Source organism: Parasteatoda tepidariorum, chromosome 10 (assembly GCF_982258835.1).
Source record: "Parasteatoda tepidariorum strain Cologne lab strain chromosome 10, Ptep-v5.0, whole genome shotgun sequence".
In the NCBI taxonomy this organism is placed as follows: Eukaryota; Metazoa; Arthropoda; class Arachnida; order Araneae; family Theridiidae; genus Parasteatoda; species Parasteatoda tepidariorum.
The window spans coordinates 16,677,823-16,699,694 of NC_141764.1; the positions used below are offsets into that span (position 1 = coordinate 16,677,823).

Sequence of the window (21,872 nt, forward strand, 5' to 3'; positions counted from 1 at the left end):
ATGGAATGCTCATTTTTTTGTTTCATCGTAATCAATGAAAACCTTTCTATGCATCTTAGTAATTTCAAGTTTCTAAGTCTTATAGTTTTTGCACACACGAAAAAAAAAAAATGCAACGCCAAAAGTGCTGCAGCCCTTAGGATTTTTAAATATAGAGAGTTATATTGGAAGCATTATTAGCTATATATTGAAAGCATATCTAGCTAAGAAAAAAATCCAGATCATGATACCACAGAATTTATATAGCTATTTGACAATGAGTCCAGAAGCTTTTAATAAGTCATTTTTGGGAGTTGCTGCGTGCTAATTCTGCTAGTACATTCTGCTAGCTGCAAGTTAATTTTGCTAGCACATTGTGCGAGCACATGCTTTCTTTTCAAACAAAATTCTAAAACATATAGATAAAAAATTTGAAAAAAGTATAGAAAAATAAGTCTTGTACTAGAAGCGAAATCCCAATTAAAATAAATTTTTCAAACTGAAAATCCTTGCCTCGTTTTGTAAATTTTCAACACGATATTTTTATGAAGGAGTCAAGAACATTTCTTTGGGTTATTATTTATTTATTTAATTTATGATTATTTATTTATATACTTTAATATCTAATTTACTATCTATTTAAAAAAATTTACTACTTAGAGCCAACAACGAAAATCTTCCTCCAGATTTTTCTTTTATTTTTAAATTTTCAGTTATTAAACAAATGCACCAGAAAATATTACTTTTTTCCTTATCAGTTAACGTTTTTTAATTCTCAGTAAATATATGTTTTATATGTAGAATAACTTACATTAAAAAATTTTAACTTCTATGCAAAATAACTTTTACAGCAATTTTATTGTACAGCATTATAAAAACATATGAAGATAAATACGCAATTTATAAATTTGCACGAAGTAAATATTAATGTCTCTCAAAATTTATTTGCAAACAATTTTGCAATAGAAATAACAGCTATCACTCTCCGTTGAAAACATATTTGATAAATCTTAAAAAGAAGAGACAATTTCAGATAACTTAAAAATAACAATGTAAAAACCATTATCAATATCAGAATCAATTAGCAAGAGTCAAATAGAAAAATGAATTAAGCGTAGTAATTAGTCAAATTGAATGCATTCCCATTAAAAGTTAAAATATTCAAAACTGGACGTAACTCCGAAAATATAAATATATATAAAAAAAGAAGAAAGGAAAAAAAACTCCCCTAAAGCTGTAAATGTATTCTTGAGTGCCTCTTCTTAAGAGTTATTTTATAAATGAGGCTTTCATCAATGGTGTTTGAGATTTCGCCAAAAATAATAATTTTTTCGCCTCCTTGAAGTGCCGTTAAAAGCATAGGTTATCTAAGTTTTGTTTGGTTAGAACTCTTTTTGATGGGTGATGTTATTATTATAAAAGTGTACGAGCAATTTGTCGGCTATGTTTGTCTCGGGTCAACAAAAATGGCGTCGGGGCAAACGGGCATTTAATACAGGATTGATTGGCTATCCCGCAGTGGAGGAAATGGACCGTGAAATATCGCCAAAATGCACTTGCACATATTTCAGTGGAACTGAAGTGCGCCAGAGGTAAATCTATTGCTTTGTTAGTTTGATACTCTCCTAACATCTATTATTTGAACTTCATGAATAGTGCAAATTTATGTCTTAGAAAAGGGTAAAGGAAGAAAAGAATAAAATGGCGTAAAAATAGCTACACTGTTAAACAAAAACATAAAATATAGCTAAAAAAATTTTTTAAACACGAACTATTTAACTTAGCTTATATATATTAAGTATTTTTATCTTTAAAGGTAATTTCCTCTGAAACAGGTCATTCACTTTTTTTTAATCTGATTTAATTTTACGGGAAACTTGATGCAAAATATCTACGGTTAAAAAGTCCTGGGGTGAAATTTCCGGAGCCCGAGTCTTTCAAAGTAAATTCTAATTAGCATATTAATATATAGGGTGGTCTGCACAAAAGAGATAATTAACAGCTTGTCTGCGATATAAAACAGACGTCACGGATATTAATATTATTGCCTAATTCGGGTATCAGCCTTGAAATTGTAGAACCTTAACCATACCAACAACTTTCTAAGGGGAAAGCTTTCCAACGTATATAATTTTAAAATCATAGTAGAAAATTAGGTATTAAGGGTCACCAAGAGAAAGTAAAAACAAACAAAAAGGTTCTCAAACCTTTACTGAGGTCTAGGAGTGCAAGGGAGAGACTAAAATCAGCAAAAACCAGAATAAAATCAAATAGAACTCAAAAGCATTCGTCTCCTGCCAGGAGTTGCCCTTAAGCTTCGTTCTCAAATATTCTAGTTTCAGATAATTTTAAATTTTACTTTACTTCTTCCAACTGCATTATGTATGATTTGAAATTTTGTTTTTCTTCACTTAAGTGTTAATTTGCTTCATTTCTTACAATAATTTTATATTATGCACTGTTGTTATGAAACACCCTCTATATATTTATAAGCAGGAGTCCTTGTTACTCAATTTAGGATCACTGTGACTATCAAAAACTTAAAGTAGATTCACAATATAAAAGGGAACAAGCAGATTAAGGCTCCTTAATTTCGTTACTAACAGCATGATCATGACAGTATGGACAGCAGCATTACACACAAGGCACCTTCACTTCACAGACAAGCTGTTGGACAAAGACTCCTTCCCAGGCGTGTTCAGTACGATCGTCAAGCAGTCACTGGGAATCGAACCTTATAGTTCTTCTGAGCAACAGCAAAATTCTTCAACCACTGAGGCTCAACGGATGACTAGGCAATAGATAATATTTTTGAGCTATGTATATGGAATATTATCCTTTATTTAATGACCTATTCAGTAGTTATGATATTTAACTTGTTAATTTTGGTATGTTATATCGCTGGTTCAAAGTTAAAACGACACTTTTGCACTCACTTCTCATGTTATTTGAATGAGAAGTGAGTGCAGAAGTGTCGTTTTAATTTTGAACCAGCGACATGGTCGAAAACAAAAATCAAAGATCGTGCACAACTGTATATGGCGATTAATTTTTTTCTAACTATGTACTTTATTGAATAATAAATTTTTCTTCCCCAATTTTCAAATTAACATGTCCAAGCATGCTGATATTTAAACGTTATAAGTATCAGAAGGATAATTAAGTATCACTGTATTAGGATTATAATGCTAAACTAGTTTTTCTAAACAGTAAAAAACTTCTTGTTCGTACAAGAAAATATTTTGTTATTACATAATTATGAGCAATAATAAGTCATAAAGAGACTAATAGCTTCCGAATAAATTATTGCATCCCAATCCCAACCAGATAGTACTTTTTATTTCCAGTATGTCTTCCAAAACAGTTTTTTTGAATGCAACAAAATTTTAAGTTTTTTTTCTCCTTTGTTTGTTTGATTGGGCTTATTTTAAACAAACATGTAAGCGTTTTTCAAGCAAACGATATGCACTTCTCGGTAAAGTATGCATGAATAGTGACTTAGTCTTTTACTAAGAGTTTCTCAAGCCTCTTTTAGGTGACTATAGACTTCAAGACCCCTAGGTTCATCTCCCAGTGATCTTCCATCCCACCCACCCTGTTTTATTCTCTTCCTCACTGATGTGATTATTTTTTTTTACCTCGACTGGATTTGCTTGTGAATGTATGTGCGATTTCGTTATACTTAAATACGAAATACTTTTTAAGTTAGCGCAGTAAAGCTGATTACTACTCCTATGTACTTACACTCTAGATGCAATGAAATGTAATCTACACAGAGCTATAATGAAACATTGCATGTGTAATAGCTTTAAAAAGTAGATCAAAATGAAAAATAGCACCCAAAGCTACAACATAAAAAAGATTACAGATACATTTGAAAGTATTAGTTAATGAATTAATTGGTTCATAACAAATTAGTTAAAATTAATCAATGTAGGTATATTTCCTGGCATTAAATAAAATATTTTAGCTTAGTAGAGCAAAGAAAGTTCTAATTTGTATTAAGTTTTCTTTTCTTTTTTCTTTAAATTGATTTTTTATTATTTGAAAGTTATAATTTGTACTTCATTATTTGTCAGTACAAGTTTTAAAAAAAATCAGTGTTTTAAATTTTTTTCGAGATACTAAGATCTAAAGCTTTAAAAATAAAAGAAAAAAAAAAACCTTTTTACTAATAACATTAAGTTTCAAGTTAAAGCTAGAATTTTTTTCCATCCACGTATTCTATCAGTGTAATTTCTTGATCGGCGAAAACTTTTTTTATAAGACTTAAAAGAATTCTTTACCCTTTTAACTCTCATTTGAATTTCAAAAAAGGACAAAAAAAAGTTTCTCTACGAAGAATAATTTCTCTTTTTTTAATACTGGTAAATATAAAAAATTCAGACAGGTTCAGGATCAAATAAAAAACATAAATAACAGAATAGAGTTAAAAACTGGCGTCTAAATTCCAAAGTAGACCTGTTCCTCCCCTTCCCCTTAATCTTAAGATCGCGAAAGATGGTGAATCGCGCAAAGAAGCCAACTTTCTATTTTTTTTATTTTGCGCCAAAAGAAAGCACGGTCATCCATCTTGACGTCTATGTACGGGGATAAAACTTAGATAAATGCGCATATTTTAAAGTTTTTTTTTCTTCCCTTTTTCGTCCTTCTTCCCTAAGATTTAGCTGTCAGGCGAGCGATTCTTTTTCCAAAGTCCTTGCTTTACATCGCGGCATACATTAGAGGGAAAACATGAGGCAAGAAGGGGATTTTGAAAAGGGAGAAAAAGGGAAGGGCGTAAGCAGAATTTTTATTTTATCCCTAGATGTGCCGTTGCATGTCAAATGTAGAACGATAAAACTCCTTTTCTGGAGCACTGCGACAAAAATGAAATAAAGCAAGAACTACAAAATGATGCGCCATTATTGGCACATGCGCGTGTGACACCTTGCATGGAAAAGATTTCTGTTTGCCCTTTGGCGACATTTCTACTCTCGTTTGGCGACCCTACGAGGAATTATGAGTATGGCTGTCCTCTGTTGTCAAAACAATATTATGACGTAACATTTTTCCTTTAGCCGAGTTTTTGTTTTCGAGCAATCAAAACTTAAGGAGGATGCTTAAAAATACTTTATCCTTTAAAAGAAAGTCAGATTAAATTGTTTAGAACTCTATTTCTTTAGCAGCAAAGAAATAATAAAGGATAATTTATTCTTTCTATCACATTACATGGTAGATATAATTAGTTTAATATGAAATCATTTATAAAACCACGGAATTTTTTCTAACACTTTACTTACTTTACTTACTACCATGTCAAGAGACTCTTCCTGAACACAAAATTAATTAGTAACTACTAATAAAAATATTCATAGTTAATTATTATTAGGAACGGAATAATATATATATATATATATATATATATATATATATATATATATATATATATATATATATATATATATATATATATATATATATATATATATATATATATATATGTACTGTGAGTGACCAAAATCGGTGGTTGTTGACTTCCATCGGTGAATGTTGACAATTACATAGTCGCTTTGAAAATGTCCGAAATATATATTAGCTCTAGTTAAGTGCCACTTCCCGGTCTACATTTGCCCGGTATGCCCTACATCATTGTTTTTTCAAGTGCCACTGCCCAGTATTCATTTAACCGGTACTCCGAACACTAATGCTTCTCATAAGCTATCCTCAGCAGATATTAAAATATCGAATAATTATAATAATATCAACGAATAAATTTATATCAAATCGGATAATATTTTGGAAACCAATGGAATTTCACCAAAGTGACTATGTGATTGTTGCCATTCACCGGTGAAAGTTATATATATATATCATTCTTTAGTGTTATAAAGCGTACGTACACTCCTGGAAAAATTGACTCAACGGTGAACCTAATACCGGTACTTTAAGCCATAATCCAGTTCAAAATTGTAGCAACTATAAATTTTCAAATTGAAATCTGTTACGGCTTAAATTAAACGTGTAACCATATTAAAGTTGCAACAGATTTGGTTCAACGTACTTTGAAATTCCTAGCAGTGTAAGCAAACTAGTGCGATAATATATTTGAATCCTATTGATATTTTGGTTCAAAATACACCCATATTTTTAAAGGTGACTTGGCAGAATCTTGGACAATCATATCTTTACATTAAGACGATTGTAAAGAAATTTTTTGCACGATATTCAAAGCAGTTCACACAAATTTAAATTCCAGAATATATAACTGAACTATCACTCTGATGCCTCCGTCATGCGCCATTAATCACATAGAACATTCTGTGTGAACTGAATCACATACAGAGTGAACTATAACTTTCCTTAAAAGCCTCACTAATAACAGGAATTTTGGAGATAGGACATTCTAAAAAGACTGCATTTTTTAACTCATTAACACAATCCTGGATTAGTAAAGTTTAGCAGGATTTCAAATTTAAACATCTTAATCGGTTTATGGATCAACTGTGCATTCCCATAGATTTAAATAATAATAATAATTACTAAAAAAAAATCTTTAAACTAAATTCGAAAGTTATCTTTTCTTTAAAATAGGTTCAAAATCACAAAACTTCGATAATTGCGCTATTAATGTTTGATAAATTTCTTACGTACATTACGCAAATTCGAAATTTTTGATTACTCATATTACGCTAACACCGAGACTTACTCTTAATATCATGTGAAAACTATGTATATTACTCTAATCGACTGAAAAGAAAATAAGACTGGTCATACTCTCGCCATTATGGATTTTAAGTTAAATTTTTAATTTATGTTTTCTTGTATTATTTAACAAACTTTTAATGATACAGTATTATTACAGCACAACAACTTTCAAAAATGGTCTGAAATAAAAAGTTCCTTTATTAAATTGGCAGAAATAGTGCTTCATAATTTTTGGAATTTCTATGAATTTTTTAGCAAAACTTTAAATTAATAAAAAAATGCGGCTTTCTGGCTATCAGTAAGTAGCTTAAAACTATACTTTTCTCATTGTTGAGATTTTTTTTAAAGAATCTAATTTTATCAAAGTTTAAACTAGTGAAAACTAATTCGGATGACACTAAAAAATTTCTTTAACGTTTATTGCATAAAGATACATATCAAAAATTTAAAAAACATTTCATTGTGTACTATTTAACCTACTCATCAAAACTGTTGATTGCAGAATTACTTTGGTATAATTTTTTCAACAACAAATATAGCATCTACAATACCGCGTGCATTATATCTCGAACTAGGTGACAGCCTTGTATTTTACATGCATCGAACGATACTACCGAATAGAATAAATATCCGTCATCAGTTAATTTGGGAAAATTAAAATAAGAGGATCAAAGTTCTATTTGGAATTTTTTTGCGATCTCTAACTCCCTTCAACAGTAGAGTTCGGTCGCGAGAGGAAGGACTACAGTCACTAATTCAATCAAACACAAGCAATTACAAAATGTTTGAGTTACAACAAACAATACTTATGAATATTTAGCTCTATATACTGTACAACATTTTTTTTTAATGGAAATGCGAATTTTACATTGACTAGGAGTCTCGAACCAGAGAATCGGCATATAGGGACAGTTTTAGGTGAATGCCTGGAGTCACCATTCTAAAGGGATTCTCTAATAATTATCCCATTCGAGAATTTTAACCAATTATCCTTTCGTGTTTGAATGATACAAATGATTTAAAGGCACATATGTGTGCTTTATTTTTCTTTGGGTATAATTGAGATAAGGAATTTTATCAAAATCAATGTTTAGTTCTATATCTATCCTATGAATAACTGATACACCTTTTATTTTTCTGGTGTAAATAGAGGACACACTGCGCGGTCCCTGAAAATGTATGTTTGCAAATCGGTTCCTGAAAACGTATGTTCACGCTTAATTCCCTTTGCGTTTCAGGTATTCAACCGACATCCATCGTTTCTCAATTTCTACATGAAAATGTTTTTTTAATTAGTGTAAATCTAATCAGTGATGAATACTGTCCATTTTTCTAAAATTCTGAAAACGTCAAAAAGAATAAAAGTGAAAGAAGCAGTAACACATCCGACACTTCTTTAGCTAAAATCCCGAGAGGAAAAGAAGGTAAACTAATAAAATCTTCATTTTCACGTTTGAAGTTAATATCCCTTGGCAGGCAAAGGCACAACAGGATCATTTAAAATTCGTAGCAGGATTCTCGAACGGGAAAAGAAAGCTCATTCTTAGACCACCCCTCTTCCCTCAAGGAAAAAACTCAAAGAAAACTTTTTCACCGTTGCAAAGAAAGAAAAAGGAAGAAAAAAAATAGTTTAAAGAAGACATTGGAAATTTATTCGAAAGTCTTCTGAAGAAGACTTCTATTTACATCCTTCAAAGTAAGGAAGGCCTTTTTGGCCCATGTCCAAGTCCTTAACCAAGGACTTGGAAGAGAAGAACTCGGCCGACGTGACTGCAATAAATAACGCAGCAAAAGTTTCTCATGTGAAGCAACGATGAGGAAGATATCTTAAATTAAGTCCAGATTAAAATATATCTGGATGGTGCGAGTCCTGGGAATCTGTGTCCGGCCACTGCTTATCCGGGATCGATGGTCCTGGCGTTCATCTTTTCCTTCCTAGTGTGATATGATTATATGGGTAATTCAATTAACTCCGAGTCGTCTTCTCTTATCTGGGAAAGATAAGAAAAATTTCAGACTCGGAAAGTTTCTAAATTTAATTTCTGCATACTCCAAGGAAAGATTTGGCGAGTTTTTTTTTTGTTTCTTGATTTTTTTCTTTTTCTCATCTTTGATGTATTTGATTAAAGAAGAATTAGCTTTAAAATAGTTTTTTGTAACCTGTATCATATCGATTATTTAGAAACATTTTGTCATCGTCATAAATGATGTAAAATTTTTAAATATTGAAAGATATCCTATTATGTTTAAAAATAATGACTCTGTTTAGAACGTCGAACACATCTATTTTTATAATAAGTAAGATGCCAAATTTAAACTTTGTATTGAATTTGAACAGTTCCCTCTCCAAATAAATATGCTTCAAATTATATGTTGATTTCAAATATGACTATTTTATTTACAATAGTTGGACTAAAATCTTAATTCAGTTGATTTTACACACAGTTTTTTTCGACATTTCTGATATTTCATTAGGTTTCAAATTACTATTACAAATGCTCCTACTCAAGGTAAGGCTAACTAGAAAATTACTCTCAAAATCACTTTTTTCCCCTTCTTCATTACAAGTTTTCATTTTTTAATATTTTGAACTTTCCTTTACTCCAAAAACTGAAAAAAAGCTTGTTATAAAATATCGAGCGGAGATTTAAAAGATTTTTTCTAATGAAGTTTAAAACAATAAAATCTAGACGAAAAGGAGGGGTCAAGTGCGTGATGTTTTGCAAATCAGTTCTAATATGAATTTTCCTGTTCATTATTACGGAATGAAGTTCAATATTTATTGTAAATATTATAAAATCAAGTTCATATTAATGAGAGAAAAAATAACTACAAAATATTGATAATTGAGTTATTTATAATTACAATTTTTTTTAATTTTCCGTGCAATATAATACAGTTTAATAAATAAAAATTTCACTGCTTCTTCGATGACTCTATAGTTATTGAAAATTTCATTTTTTTAAGGTTATCAAAATAGCCTTAAAATACGACCTTTTAATATTACAAAAATAAACGCTTAAAGGTATATAATATAAGGTATATAATAAAGGTATACAACAAAGGTATATACTTTTATAAGTGTTCGAAGCCTAAACGTACATTATAATTTTTTTTAAATTTATATTTTTTCTCTCTCGATAAAGTGGAGTATTTTTTATAAAAATGGAACTTTCACTGAGGTAGATAAGTATGTGATGAAGAGTATTCCTAAATCTATGTTATATTTATAAATGGCAAATCAACGAAACCACATTTATAAAAATAAGCAAAATAAACAAACTATTAAGAGAATTTCAACAAGCACAAAATGCGCTTATTTATAAAATACGTAAATAATTAATTTATTTTATTATTGTTATATAAATACTACGTAAAGCAAGGAATAAAATAAATAAACGTTTGACGATAATTGATGACTTCCGTTAAAGTAAATTAAGAATGGGTGTGAACTGAGAGGGCGGAGAAAAAAAACTATCATCGCTGACATCTCGGTCAAATGTTAAACGCAACAAATTGATTACTTTAAAGATCATCATGAAAAATTCTATGTCAACTTTAGTTAATATTTTATCCTAAACTGTTGATAAACTATTCATAGGGAAACTCCCTTTTTGATAACCTAACGATGCGTGTCAAATATCAACACCCTCAGGTCACGTGACTCTGTTTTGTCAAAAGGTTGGCCGCAGAAATCCCAGCTGTTCTACTTTGTATTGTGCTGTTTAACCCATGACCGATGAATGGTTGAAAATTTTTAAATCTAGCCAATAGGTTGCCTTAAGGCGGAGCTTATATTATTCAAATATGAAAACACGTGCGTATGATGAAAAACTGATAATTTTCTCATAGTTGGATTTGATATGCTTTGTATTTGAACTAATAAGCAGGAAATTACAAATCTATGATTGAACAGGAAAATATAAACCTAATTTGTGTAATAGTAATTGTAATGCTAGCGTTGCAAATTTATTGTCACAGGCGTTAGGCTCTATTGTCAAATATCAGGTCACAAAATTTATATAAAACAGATTTGCATCACTTTTGTTAAGAGTTCCATGAAGTTTATAAATTATTTACAGAAGCTCTTTTCATTTCTTATTTCACTCATGAAAACTTTCTAAAAAAATATTCTATTCATTCTTAATTTTATTCATTTATTTGCATTTTATAATTTTTTTCTCTCCTCATTTATTAAAAATTCAAAGATCTTTGTAGTCTAAAAATTTAAAAACAGAATATTACTGGAATCATTTAGAAATAAGAAAAATCGAAAATAAAAAGTTAAGAATAGAAAATGAAAAGTTCAATTATATAATAATAAAAATTACAAGGTAAAAAACTGATTATAAATATTTTTAAACATAAAAGAATATATTTCATGTAAAATATTATGGAAACAAATGAAGAATTGTGAAACTCAACTTTTGATTGACTTCCGGGAGATTCACTTTATTAATTTTTATTATTATTAGTTCTTATCATTATTATTATTATACATTTCATGTATATTGATCTTAACGTTCATAGATAGTTAATCCCATATCATACATTCTCCTTAACTATTTTAATAATTTAAAGTTATTTGGTAATTATCTTTTATTTTACCTTTAACAACTAAATTTCATGTTAAAATTAGGTTTCAAACAATAAAATATTATGTTTTAATTCAATAATAAATTAATATTGATGATCATGGTGTTAAACAATTATATTTTCTTGCTTAAACTAGACATGTCATTATAATTTCAATATTCAAAGTTCCTTTAAAAATGTGAAAATCGAAATGATCAAAACACGTCTAATATGTTTTTTTCGAAAATGAAAATTATTTTTTAATTAAGAAATCATGGATTTTTTTTAGGACCTGAATTCTTTTTCTAACACTGAATTTTTTTAGCCGACTTATTAATTTATTATTATTCAAATCAGTTATTAAAGAAATGAATCAAAATTAAGCATTTTGGTATGCTTATCCAAAAAATACGAAGTAGTATATTAACATGCAAAATGGATATTAATATGTTTATTGGGTATTATAATATTTCATCATTATTACTCAAAAGGAATATCGACTATTCATAATGATTGGTGAGACATTTTGTTACGCTTAACCAATAAATACAAAGTAGCATATCAACATGAAAAGTGAATATTAATTATTGAGTCTTATAATATTTCAGCATCATTACTCAAAAGGAATATCGATTATTCATTATGATTGATTACATATTTTTAAATATTTTTTTATTTGTCAATATTTTGGTACGATTTCTTAAAAAAATTTTAATATCCAAAAATCCGCTTTAATATATAATACGTATTAATATTTTGGTTTGGAATATTTCAATATTTTTTTAATTTGAAGCATTTTAAAATTGAATATGAGTCTTCGAAATGAGTATCAATAAAACCATCTTAAAATAGGTTCCTTGAACAGCAAAGTTTTTCGGTGGACTTTTGATATTAAAATTTCATATAACAAAAATGAAATTTTCTATTTTTATTTAAATCCAAAAATGGTTTTCAAACATACATTATTTAAAAAAAGCATAATAAAAACTATGTAGCTTATTGCAAAACATAATAATTTATAAAAAAAGTTTTTAATTTTTAAAGTATCAGTTAAGATTTAAATTGCTGAAAAGATTACCATACCACATTAGTTTTTAACATGTTAGGACCTTAAATCAGGGCATGAGTATCAATACACTTTTTAATCTGAAAAATTATTTTTAGTGTAATTACATCGAAACAAATTTTTGATAGAAGTTAAAGTTTAAACCTTGTATAATTTTTATTTATTCAACATGAAATAATTAAAAAATTATTTTAGAATTGTTATATATTTTGAGCTGAGCAAATTTAGTGAGTGTCTTGAATAAGCTCGATTTAAAAATTTATTTAAATAAGGATCTTCTAAATTTAAATTTAAAGGATACAGTGCAATATTATGCACGCTGTTCTACTATACATAAATTATAATAGTGCTATTATAACACTATCAATTAAATTATTGGTTTGAAGAAATAATTTGGAATATGACTTTAAAATTTGAATCTTGTCGACTTTATTTAATATATCATTTGTTTAAATAATTTTATTGAAATTTTTCCTTAATTTTTTTTCATCTTCTTTGTTTATTTAGATAGATTATTTATTTGCGAAGAGGGCAGCACTCTACAGTACACAACTTATTAACACCTCCTTTTCTTCTTTGTTAAAATCTGTAGTAAATAATTTGAAAGAAAATATTATTTAAAACCTAAAACAATTTGCTGGATATGGTGTCAATAAAATTTTTTGATTATTTCAACTGTTGTACTGTCTTTTTAATTGTAAGATATTTTTAGTTTTTTTAATAGAGTTTTTCCTTTTATCTTTTGTATTTTGTGCAATACACTTTAATTAATGCCTATAAAAGATATGCGCTAATTCAAAACACAATCATCAAAATGTTTCAAAAATCAAATAAAGGCTTTTATTCAATTAAAGAATTTAAGTTTTATTTTAGTAATTTTGAAGAAGTATCAGCATATTTTTAAAAAGAGGGCGACACTCTTCAGTACACATTTTTGTCTCAGTACCACTAACTTTTACTATCTTTAAAAGTTTTATACCTTCTCTACAAAAATTTTGAGTCATTTTGAATAATATCGTTCAAATTTGCTGCAACTTCAATAAAATGCCAAATTGAACCAGATAATGATGTAGTTTAATCCTTCTTTAAATTGACTACATGATACTATGGTTACTATGGTTATGGATTTAACAGTACTTAGTTTAAAAACTGAAATAAAATTTCTCTCTTAAAAAATAAGAATGAAGCAGCTATTATAATAATTATAACATTATTGCATAGTATATTATATAGGTATATAGTATATTATATATGCATATAGTATATTATACATGTTATATAATATTATAACAGAATATCGAGTAACAGATTTAACAGTACTTAATTTAAAAACTGAAATAAAATTATTCTCCTGAAAAATAAGAATGAAACAGCTATTATAATAACTTAACATTAACTAAGTTTTTAATTCGTGTTTTAAAAGACAAATGGTTTTCTTTGAAAGATTAAGTTTCGGGGGGAAAAAACCATATAAGAATTTTTCTGCTAACAATGTATTAAAATTGGTATACATATAAAATTATGAAATTTAAATTTCCATGAAAATATTTTGGTATGAAATGTAGTCTATGAATAGTTTCCCACTTTTTATTTGGAATATATTTTTACACCCACCTTCCTTTTTTGTGACAAAGAATCTCACTATTTCCTCACCTCCCCCTTGTCACACCATACTACATATACTTGCAGTCCAGAAACAGAGAACTATATTATAATTTCATGTTTTATTATAAATCTTAAACTATGTTTGTTAATGAAATTAAGAATATCTTTTCATTAAGATTTATTTTGTATTTAAATTAACACTATGTAACTAAAAAAAAAAAAAAAAACCCCGCAGTTGCATGTTTAAAGTAATATATTATTGTATTAAAGAGTTACATTTTTGCATTAAAGAACAAAATCTTTTAAGTCGAATTCCAATTAACTTTCACAATCAAATTAATATAATCTACATAAAGAAATATGAATAGTTGTTGTTTTGTAATATTTTTTTTTCTTTTAGTATTAAAATTTAATAAAATCTTATATAATTAATCTTATTATATAATTAATCTTATTATAGAATTAATTCGTATTCAAATTAACGAAATCTGTCTAAAAGAAAAATTAAAAGTTGGGTATTCACAATAATGTTTTATATTTTTTATTAAAAATTAAGAAAATCCTGTCATCTGAATTTACATTAACTATTGTATTCAAATTTAAAAAATATAACTAACGAAAAAAAAATTGCATTTTATTTAAAATAATGTTTTGTATTAAAAAGTGTCACAATCTTTTCATTGAAGTTCTAATTTCTTTTCGTATTAAAATTGGCAAAATCTAATTAAAAAAAAGTAATAGCTGTGAGTTAAAAAATGCTTTGCATTTTTGCATTAAAAATTGGTAAAATCTTTTCCAATTTTATATGCAAAACATGCGGGTATTATTTCTACTAATATACCCATATTACAACTATTATACCAATATATTAGTATTAATTTGAAATGTTTAAGAAAATTGTAAATAGTACAGCTGTTTGAATTTAGCTACTAATCATTAAAAGTTTACAAATATGCTTCCTATTCTATATTAATAAATATTAGAGAAGATATAGTCTAGGGACAATCGAAGAAAGAATTATAATTTTACTGGAAAACAAATGCAGAAAATAATGTTCTATTGATAATTTATTTATTTATTGTGTTTTATAATTTATTGCATTTTATGATTGATTATATTTTATAATATCTATTACTTATCGAAGCAAAATCATACTTATTTCTTTTGCCACTATTCAAACAATGATATTTTTTGTATTTGTATCTTTTTTGTAGATGAAAGAAACGCTTATTATTAGCATATAAATTATGCTAATAATAAGCGAACTCTTTTTTTTTCTAATAGTATGTACTAGAGGGCAGCACGGAATGTATAAAAGAAATTAAATCTTTCCCAGCGAGTAGGGAATATAACGGAAGAGGAAACAGGTTTTTGGTTTCGTCTTCATTCGCGGGGATGATTTAATATTGGATGGAAAATAATTTTGCTCGAATTTTTAGGATATTTATCTATAAATGTCATTAAATAAATAAAAAAATATCATTTTTGTAAAACAAATTTTAAAAAAATTAAAAATACAATGGTATTTAATTTATCTATCTATCTATCTATCTATATATATATATATATATATATATATATATATATATATATATATATATATATATATATATATATATATATATATATATATATATATATATATATATATATATATATATATATATATATATATATATATATATATAATTTAAATATTCGAACTAAATATCAGGGCCAGATGTCCATAACTCTTCCCTCATTAATATTCTGAATCAAAATACCGTTTTCCTGATTCCGCCCACTGTTTAGTGAAGAATTTTCCATTCTGGACTCTATCCAAATCAAAATTAATCGAGATCCGTTTTGAATATGAAATTGAAGCTCATCACTCGAGTTCCGACTGAAAACTGTGAAAGTTGACTGATTTTGAACTAAGTTTCACAAGTTCCCTTATTTTAAAGTTATCTTGAAATTAAAATTTGATTTTTTATGGGATAGGTAACTTAGTAACCACTTTTTTTCTTTATTTCTTAATGGAATGTTGAGAAAAAAGAAGCATTTCGACATTCTTCTTTTTGTTTTTAAATAAGGTTCAGATGCAGCAAAAGTTGCTCGTGATATTAGTGTTGTATATGGAGATGATGCCATAGCCGAAAAGACGACTTATGAGGGGTTTGTCAATCGAAACATTCGGCCAAAAAATGCACCTCTCTCTGACCATCTCGTTGAGTTCGATGAAGAGTGATTAGACCAACATTTGAACGGAAATTCGCACCAAGTGAGAAAGGAAATAGAATTGGTAAGGAAAATGAAATGCTTCCAATCATTAAACTTATAAGAAGAAGAAAAAATCAAGAAGCGGTGAAAGCTTAGTTGAAAACCTTCTGTTTTATAATTAATTCAAAAACTCTATTTAATCGCCGCATATCAGAATCTAGAAAAAATTGTAATGACTACTCATGTAATCCTTATCATAACCAGGATCGTATGAAGTGACCCTTTTGATATGACCATTAAAGGAGGGTAGTGTTTCAGACGTGCGCGCGATATAATCACACTTTTCACCTTTCCCCCAAATATGAATTCTTCCTCTTCAATTTTACAAAGTAGTTTTGTTAAAATTTTTAATATAAGAAGATTAAAAATGCATTGCATAATCATACTTTACATGATATTTGAGTGACTTTTTTTAATAAGCAACAATTCTGAATACCTGTTCTGGAAACAATTCTGAATACCTGTTTGATATAAAAATATTACTTTTGGAAAAAGCGCGGCTTATTCAATTATTGCACCTGACTAAACCGTTAAATCAATCGCCCCACATTGATATATTTTGGATATAGATTTGCATCTATTTTTTACATTTATTATTTCATCATTTAGATGAGATTTAAACACATTAGTCTTCTATACGACAAAGAAACCATGCGCAGAAAAGATAACCACGTGTAAAAAGTGAAAATTTTGGTGTCAAGAAGAACAAATAAATTTTAATTTTGCTTTTTGTCATCATTTTTTTTAAAAAACTTCTTTTTTTTTATATACTTCTATTTTATAAATACTAAAAAAAAGTAAGCCATTAAAATTAAAAAAGAAAATAAAAAAGGAATTAGGAGATTTTTTTCATCATATTCAAGAGAAAATTGATCAAAGGGATTTTCGACAATTGCTTTAGGTTTTTTATTTATTTATTTTTTATTTATAATGGATACAAAGTTTAACTTTCAAAATTTAGATGAATATACGAGATGAAGCCCGCTATAATGATTAAATATAAAAAGAAATGTAATTAAAAGAAACTTCAGCGTAACTTTTTCTTCTATATTTTACAATCTACCTCTTCTTTGCCCTGAGAACATAAAATTTGCTCTCTAGTCTTGCATGGAGTTTTGCTCCAAGATATCATAAATTTGAGCAAAATTCATCAAGATATGGTAACAGAACAATCCTTGGCTGTCAAGTATCGTCGTTATGTGGCTGACTTTGACTTGGTGATGATTTTCTGCCTATAACGTGCAAAGCAACGCCCGAAAAAACAACACGTTTGTTTATTGTGTACGTGTGACGTAGAAAAGTTAACTGTTAACCGAACTTATAAGCAGAACACAAACATTGAGTTGCCTGGCAGTGTCTATTTAATTCTAATACCGAACTAGATGATAACCCTATGTCCAATCAAGTTGTTGAAATTGGCAAGAATTTCTATGATTAAATCTTTCACAATTCCTCCCATGCTACTTCTGTACCTTAATTCTGTAAAGATGCAGGAACGTTTAAGTACTGATTAGCAAAACTAAAGAAACTCAGTTTACTTTGAAACTAAAGTGCCGGACTGTAACAGAAGAAAGTAACAGTTTTCTGGCCCTAAATTACTGAAACATTTCAACGCTTGCCTAACTTAGGGCCAGGAACGAACGAAACGAATATTACGAAACAAGCTATTAACTTGTAAAATTATTTAACCAATACAAGATATTTGAAAGATCTTAAAAGACAATTTACTCACCAAACTGACTCCGCATCCATGGATACAAAGGACTAGGTCCACCACTAGCTGGTTGAACTTGGTTGACGTTCTGTGGATTGGGAGGCTGTTGTTGTACGTGATTCGGTGGGTACATTTGTTGCGGGGAATGTACAGGACTTTGACAGTGTTGCGGATGCATATTGTTGGCAGCACAATCCGGATTCACAGGCCGATGTACTCCGTTGGGATCCTGCATCATCACCTGCTGATTCGGTTGCTGTTGAAGTTTGCAACTGGAAAACTGCTGTGGTACCATACTTTGGGCTTCCGTCGGGGAGCCCCTACAGTTCTGTTGTACACCATCCTGTGGTACATAGGCGTTAGGATGTGTTAAAGGTGTGTGTTGTGGTGTCTGATGTGCCGGTTGGGGCATGTTGCCCTGAGATTGACTGCACTGGGTGTAATAGTGTCCTGGTGGGCTTTGGGAATCGTCGGAATGTGCTGTGATAGGTCGTATTTCCAGTCTGTCGTAAGGTGGAAACCGGGGGTAAGTCGCCCCTTGTACTGGCGAAGAAGCGTACTGAGGCTGCATGTACTGACGTTGGTCACACGAGTCCCCATTCTGAATTGATGGCGGATTATAATGTTGTTGTTGGTCATTTCCACCATTGCGGATGTCTGTAAGGTATGGTCCAGGAGCGTTGTAGTAAGATGTCATGCTACAATGTGATGAGTCTTCGAGTTTCATTAAAACTTAAGTTATGATTAATACTGGTACAATACTTTTGGATTTTTTGCACTTCACAGAATTTGAGGTCACATCACAGAGAGAACACGTTTGAACACTGACTAGAAGCTTGCGTGGTTTTGCATCTGCAAGATAAAAGGATAGAAAACTTAAATATAACAAAGAGTGGTTTTAAGAAATTGAAGTGCTTGAGGAAATATTATAGTAAGCTATTTTTCGTATCAAACTGTTTCACTTAATATCTCCAGATAGTTATTTTACCACCGCTAGATGGCAGTACGACTACTAGACAACTTCTTTTTCACTAGATGAACACATTACCTTTACAGAAGTGGAACACATTATCTTTACAGAAATGGAACACATTACCTTTGCAGAAATGCTGGAGTTTCAAACCAAAAGCATTGTCCTGAACAATTATACAGCTCCGAACTATATTATTTTGTTGGGCATACATATTCTCATGCAGTTTCTTGCATGAGAATAAGATATTTGAATTTCTTCTAAAGCTTATAACTTAGATTGTGGCTTTTGTGTGCTTAAATAAATGTATTTTTACGCAATTTGGTACTAAGATTTTTATTATAGCTCTAATTTAAAATGCTTATTTCGATAAAAAAAATTAAACATTAATTAATTCTCATGTGACATGCATCTAAATTTGACTTTAGGTAATTGACACTATGACACTTGAAAATCATTTACTATTCTTAACAATTAGATTACAGAGATAGAAAAAAGTATCTCATGGTGGCATGATTCCTCAAAAAATAATACACGGATTTAACTGAATTTTTTTCAAATCACACACTTCTTCTAGTTAAAATTTTTGGTTTAAAAAAAATTAAAAAAAGTAATTCAATTCCAATGGGCACTAAAAAATATTCTTAAGAAAAACGTGTTAGTGCTTTTAAAATATAATTTTTTTAAATGGATTTGTTATTATTGAAACTTTTTTCTTCCAATGCCCACCTGGGGAATGACATTTCGTCAATACAGGCATCTGAAGGGCAGATTTGTTGACCACTCTTTCAGTCAGGGGGCGCCATATTTGGTGGGCCAACGTTGCTCCAGTAGGGACAGATAGAACAGAGAATGAAAGAACATCCATGCCTTGTTCGATTCCAGTACCTTTCTGATGCAAAGTCAGTTCCCTGACCCCTGCACAGATAGGTTATTATTGAAATTCATATGACTATATATCTAAAACCTAATTAACGAGCAACTGGTAATACCAGAAACAATTTTGTTTTCTAATTTCTTTAACTTGTTCGAACACTAAGTTATGAACTTCAAAATATATTTCAAATTTAAAAATAAATGTCATTTAAATTGTTTTTTTTTTACACATGATTTAAATTCGAATGTTTTATTATATCTTTTTTATTTTTGCAGTGACAACTATTTCATTGTGGATCCTTCCAAGACGGATTTAATATCAATTTTAAAACAGGATTATCAGCAGAAATTTAAAGGAACCTTATATGGCTAAGAGTGTTGTATAATCTAGTTAAATTATATATGTCCATATGTTCTCGAGTAGACAATGTTTTTCAATTATTTAATAACTGTAAAAAAATCGTTGTTATGTCCTTTTTTGAGTCAAAATAAAAGAATTAAAAGTTGCATTTTTTCCCTTTTTTATCATTTTAAAGATGAAGATTTCACAAAGAAGAACTCTGTGGTATTCAATTTTAATTTTGTCACGATATCCATTCTTCATCGAAAATTTTATCAAATTCCTTCCTCTAAAACGGAATGAAATTAAATTTGTAAAAATTTTTTGACTTCGCCCGTTGATATCAAAGTCTTCCTCGTGGTTGCTTAGCAAAAGACTTTTCCATTTTAAAGGATAAAGAACATGCTATGGTCGCATATGGACATAAAGGGGTTTAATGACGTTCTGCAATGTCTTTTTGGTGTTTTAATTAATCCTAAAGCTGATTTTTGCTATTTCATTTAAAATATACTTAAAATATTTGTTAATTAAATTCTTAAAGTATTGTTAGATATATTTCAAATTTTTCAAATTAAAATACTTTCATATATATGTATTCATATTTCATATATATTTTCATATATTTCAAATTAAAATTTGTTATAATGAGTTAGTCACTATGATCCGGTAATGGAACTAGTTTCCTTTGCAGGATTCATTCTAACTATTTCCTCCGAATCTTTGATTATTTGTCTGACTAGTAATTTTCTTAATTTTACTGAATCTAATTCTGTTTTTAATATTATTGTTCTAATATTGTTTTGACTTCAGTTCTTAATTCTTTTTGATACTTGTATTAATGCAACATCCATATTTACATTTAAATTTATCTTATACAATAGCAATAGGATAATAAAATCGTATTGTTACAAAAAAGAATGTGCTAGAGAACTCGGAGAACCATTCTCAAAGAACTGGATTGGTTACCAGATAAGTTGCTTTTTAAAGTTACCGGTATTTTCATTAGATAGCAGCAAAATAAACAGAAGCATTTTATTACCTACCTGTAAATCACGGAGTTCCCCTCCCCCTAAAAAAAAAAAAAAATCTTTTGGACAATTTGAAAGAGTGGCATAGCATTAAATTCGCCTAAGCCCTTCAATGAAGCCTTATATTTTCATTTAACTTAAAAACCAAAAAACGCAGCTAGTTTTTGAAGTATTTTTCTTAATGCAGAAAAAATATTACGCATCGATGATTTTTCATTCATTTTTTTTTTTTAATTACAGGGAAAGAAGATAAATTTTAATGTTAAAATATAAAATTTTGTGTTATTAGTACTATAATACGCATGGTGGTTGTATTTTGTATAGTTATAAATCAATTTCAAGGTTCCTTAAAATTCAATTCCAGGGAGCTATGTCGTTTTACTTCTCATTGTTCTTTTTCAGATATTACTAAGTGTAAAATAGATGTTTTTATCTATTTTATAATTCGATTAAAATTAAATACCTACCTCAATTAAATGCCTTTATTTAAACCATTATTAACGTTAGACATGAAAACTAATCTATTACAATAATTGTTATAAGGTATAAATAAACTGTGATCTGAAAATAGCTTTTTAAAAATAAAGTTAGACGATTGTTCTCTACTTCTGTATTGGCTAATTATGGACTAGACAAATTTCAGTGAAATGTAAAAGAAAAACAGGTTGTTCCCTCCAAGTATCTGGAAAATTAGACACGGACTGTCGCAAAGGACTGGTTTACACCCTTCGGATAAATTTGTCCTTGTTTGGATGTTAGAACCCTCTTGACCC

At 28.8% G+C, this 21,872-nt stretch overlaps 1 protein-coding gene and 1 long non-coding RNA gene across 8 annotated transcripts in view; one reads left to right on the plus strand and one right to left on the minus strand.

Annotated features, from left to right (window-relative positions):
- The window catches only part of LOC107450669 (homeotic protein antennapedia-like), a 240,182-nt gene that overhangs the window by 28,613 nt on the left and 189,697 nt on the right, over window positions 1-21,872 (minus strand). For all 7 annotated transcript variants that reach the window (XM_071183845.2, XM_071183843.2, XM_087152611.1 and 4 more), the window contains 1 exon segment: window positions 17,904-18,737. In XM_071183845.2, the coding sequence (XP_071039946.1) occupies window positions 17,904-18,612 (709 nt within the window). In that variant the 5' untranslated portion in view covers window positions 18,613-18,737.
- Window positions 1,109-20,215, plus strand: LOC147802185 (uncharacterized). Its single transcript, XR_015429617.1, has 2 exons — window positions 1,109-1,571; window positions 20,008-20,215. It is a non-coding gene; the product is annotated as an uncharacterized LOC147802185 (long non-coding RNA).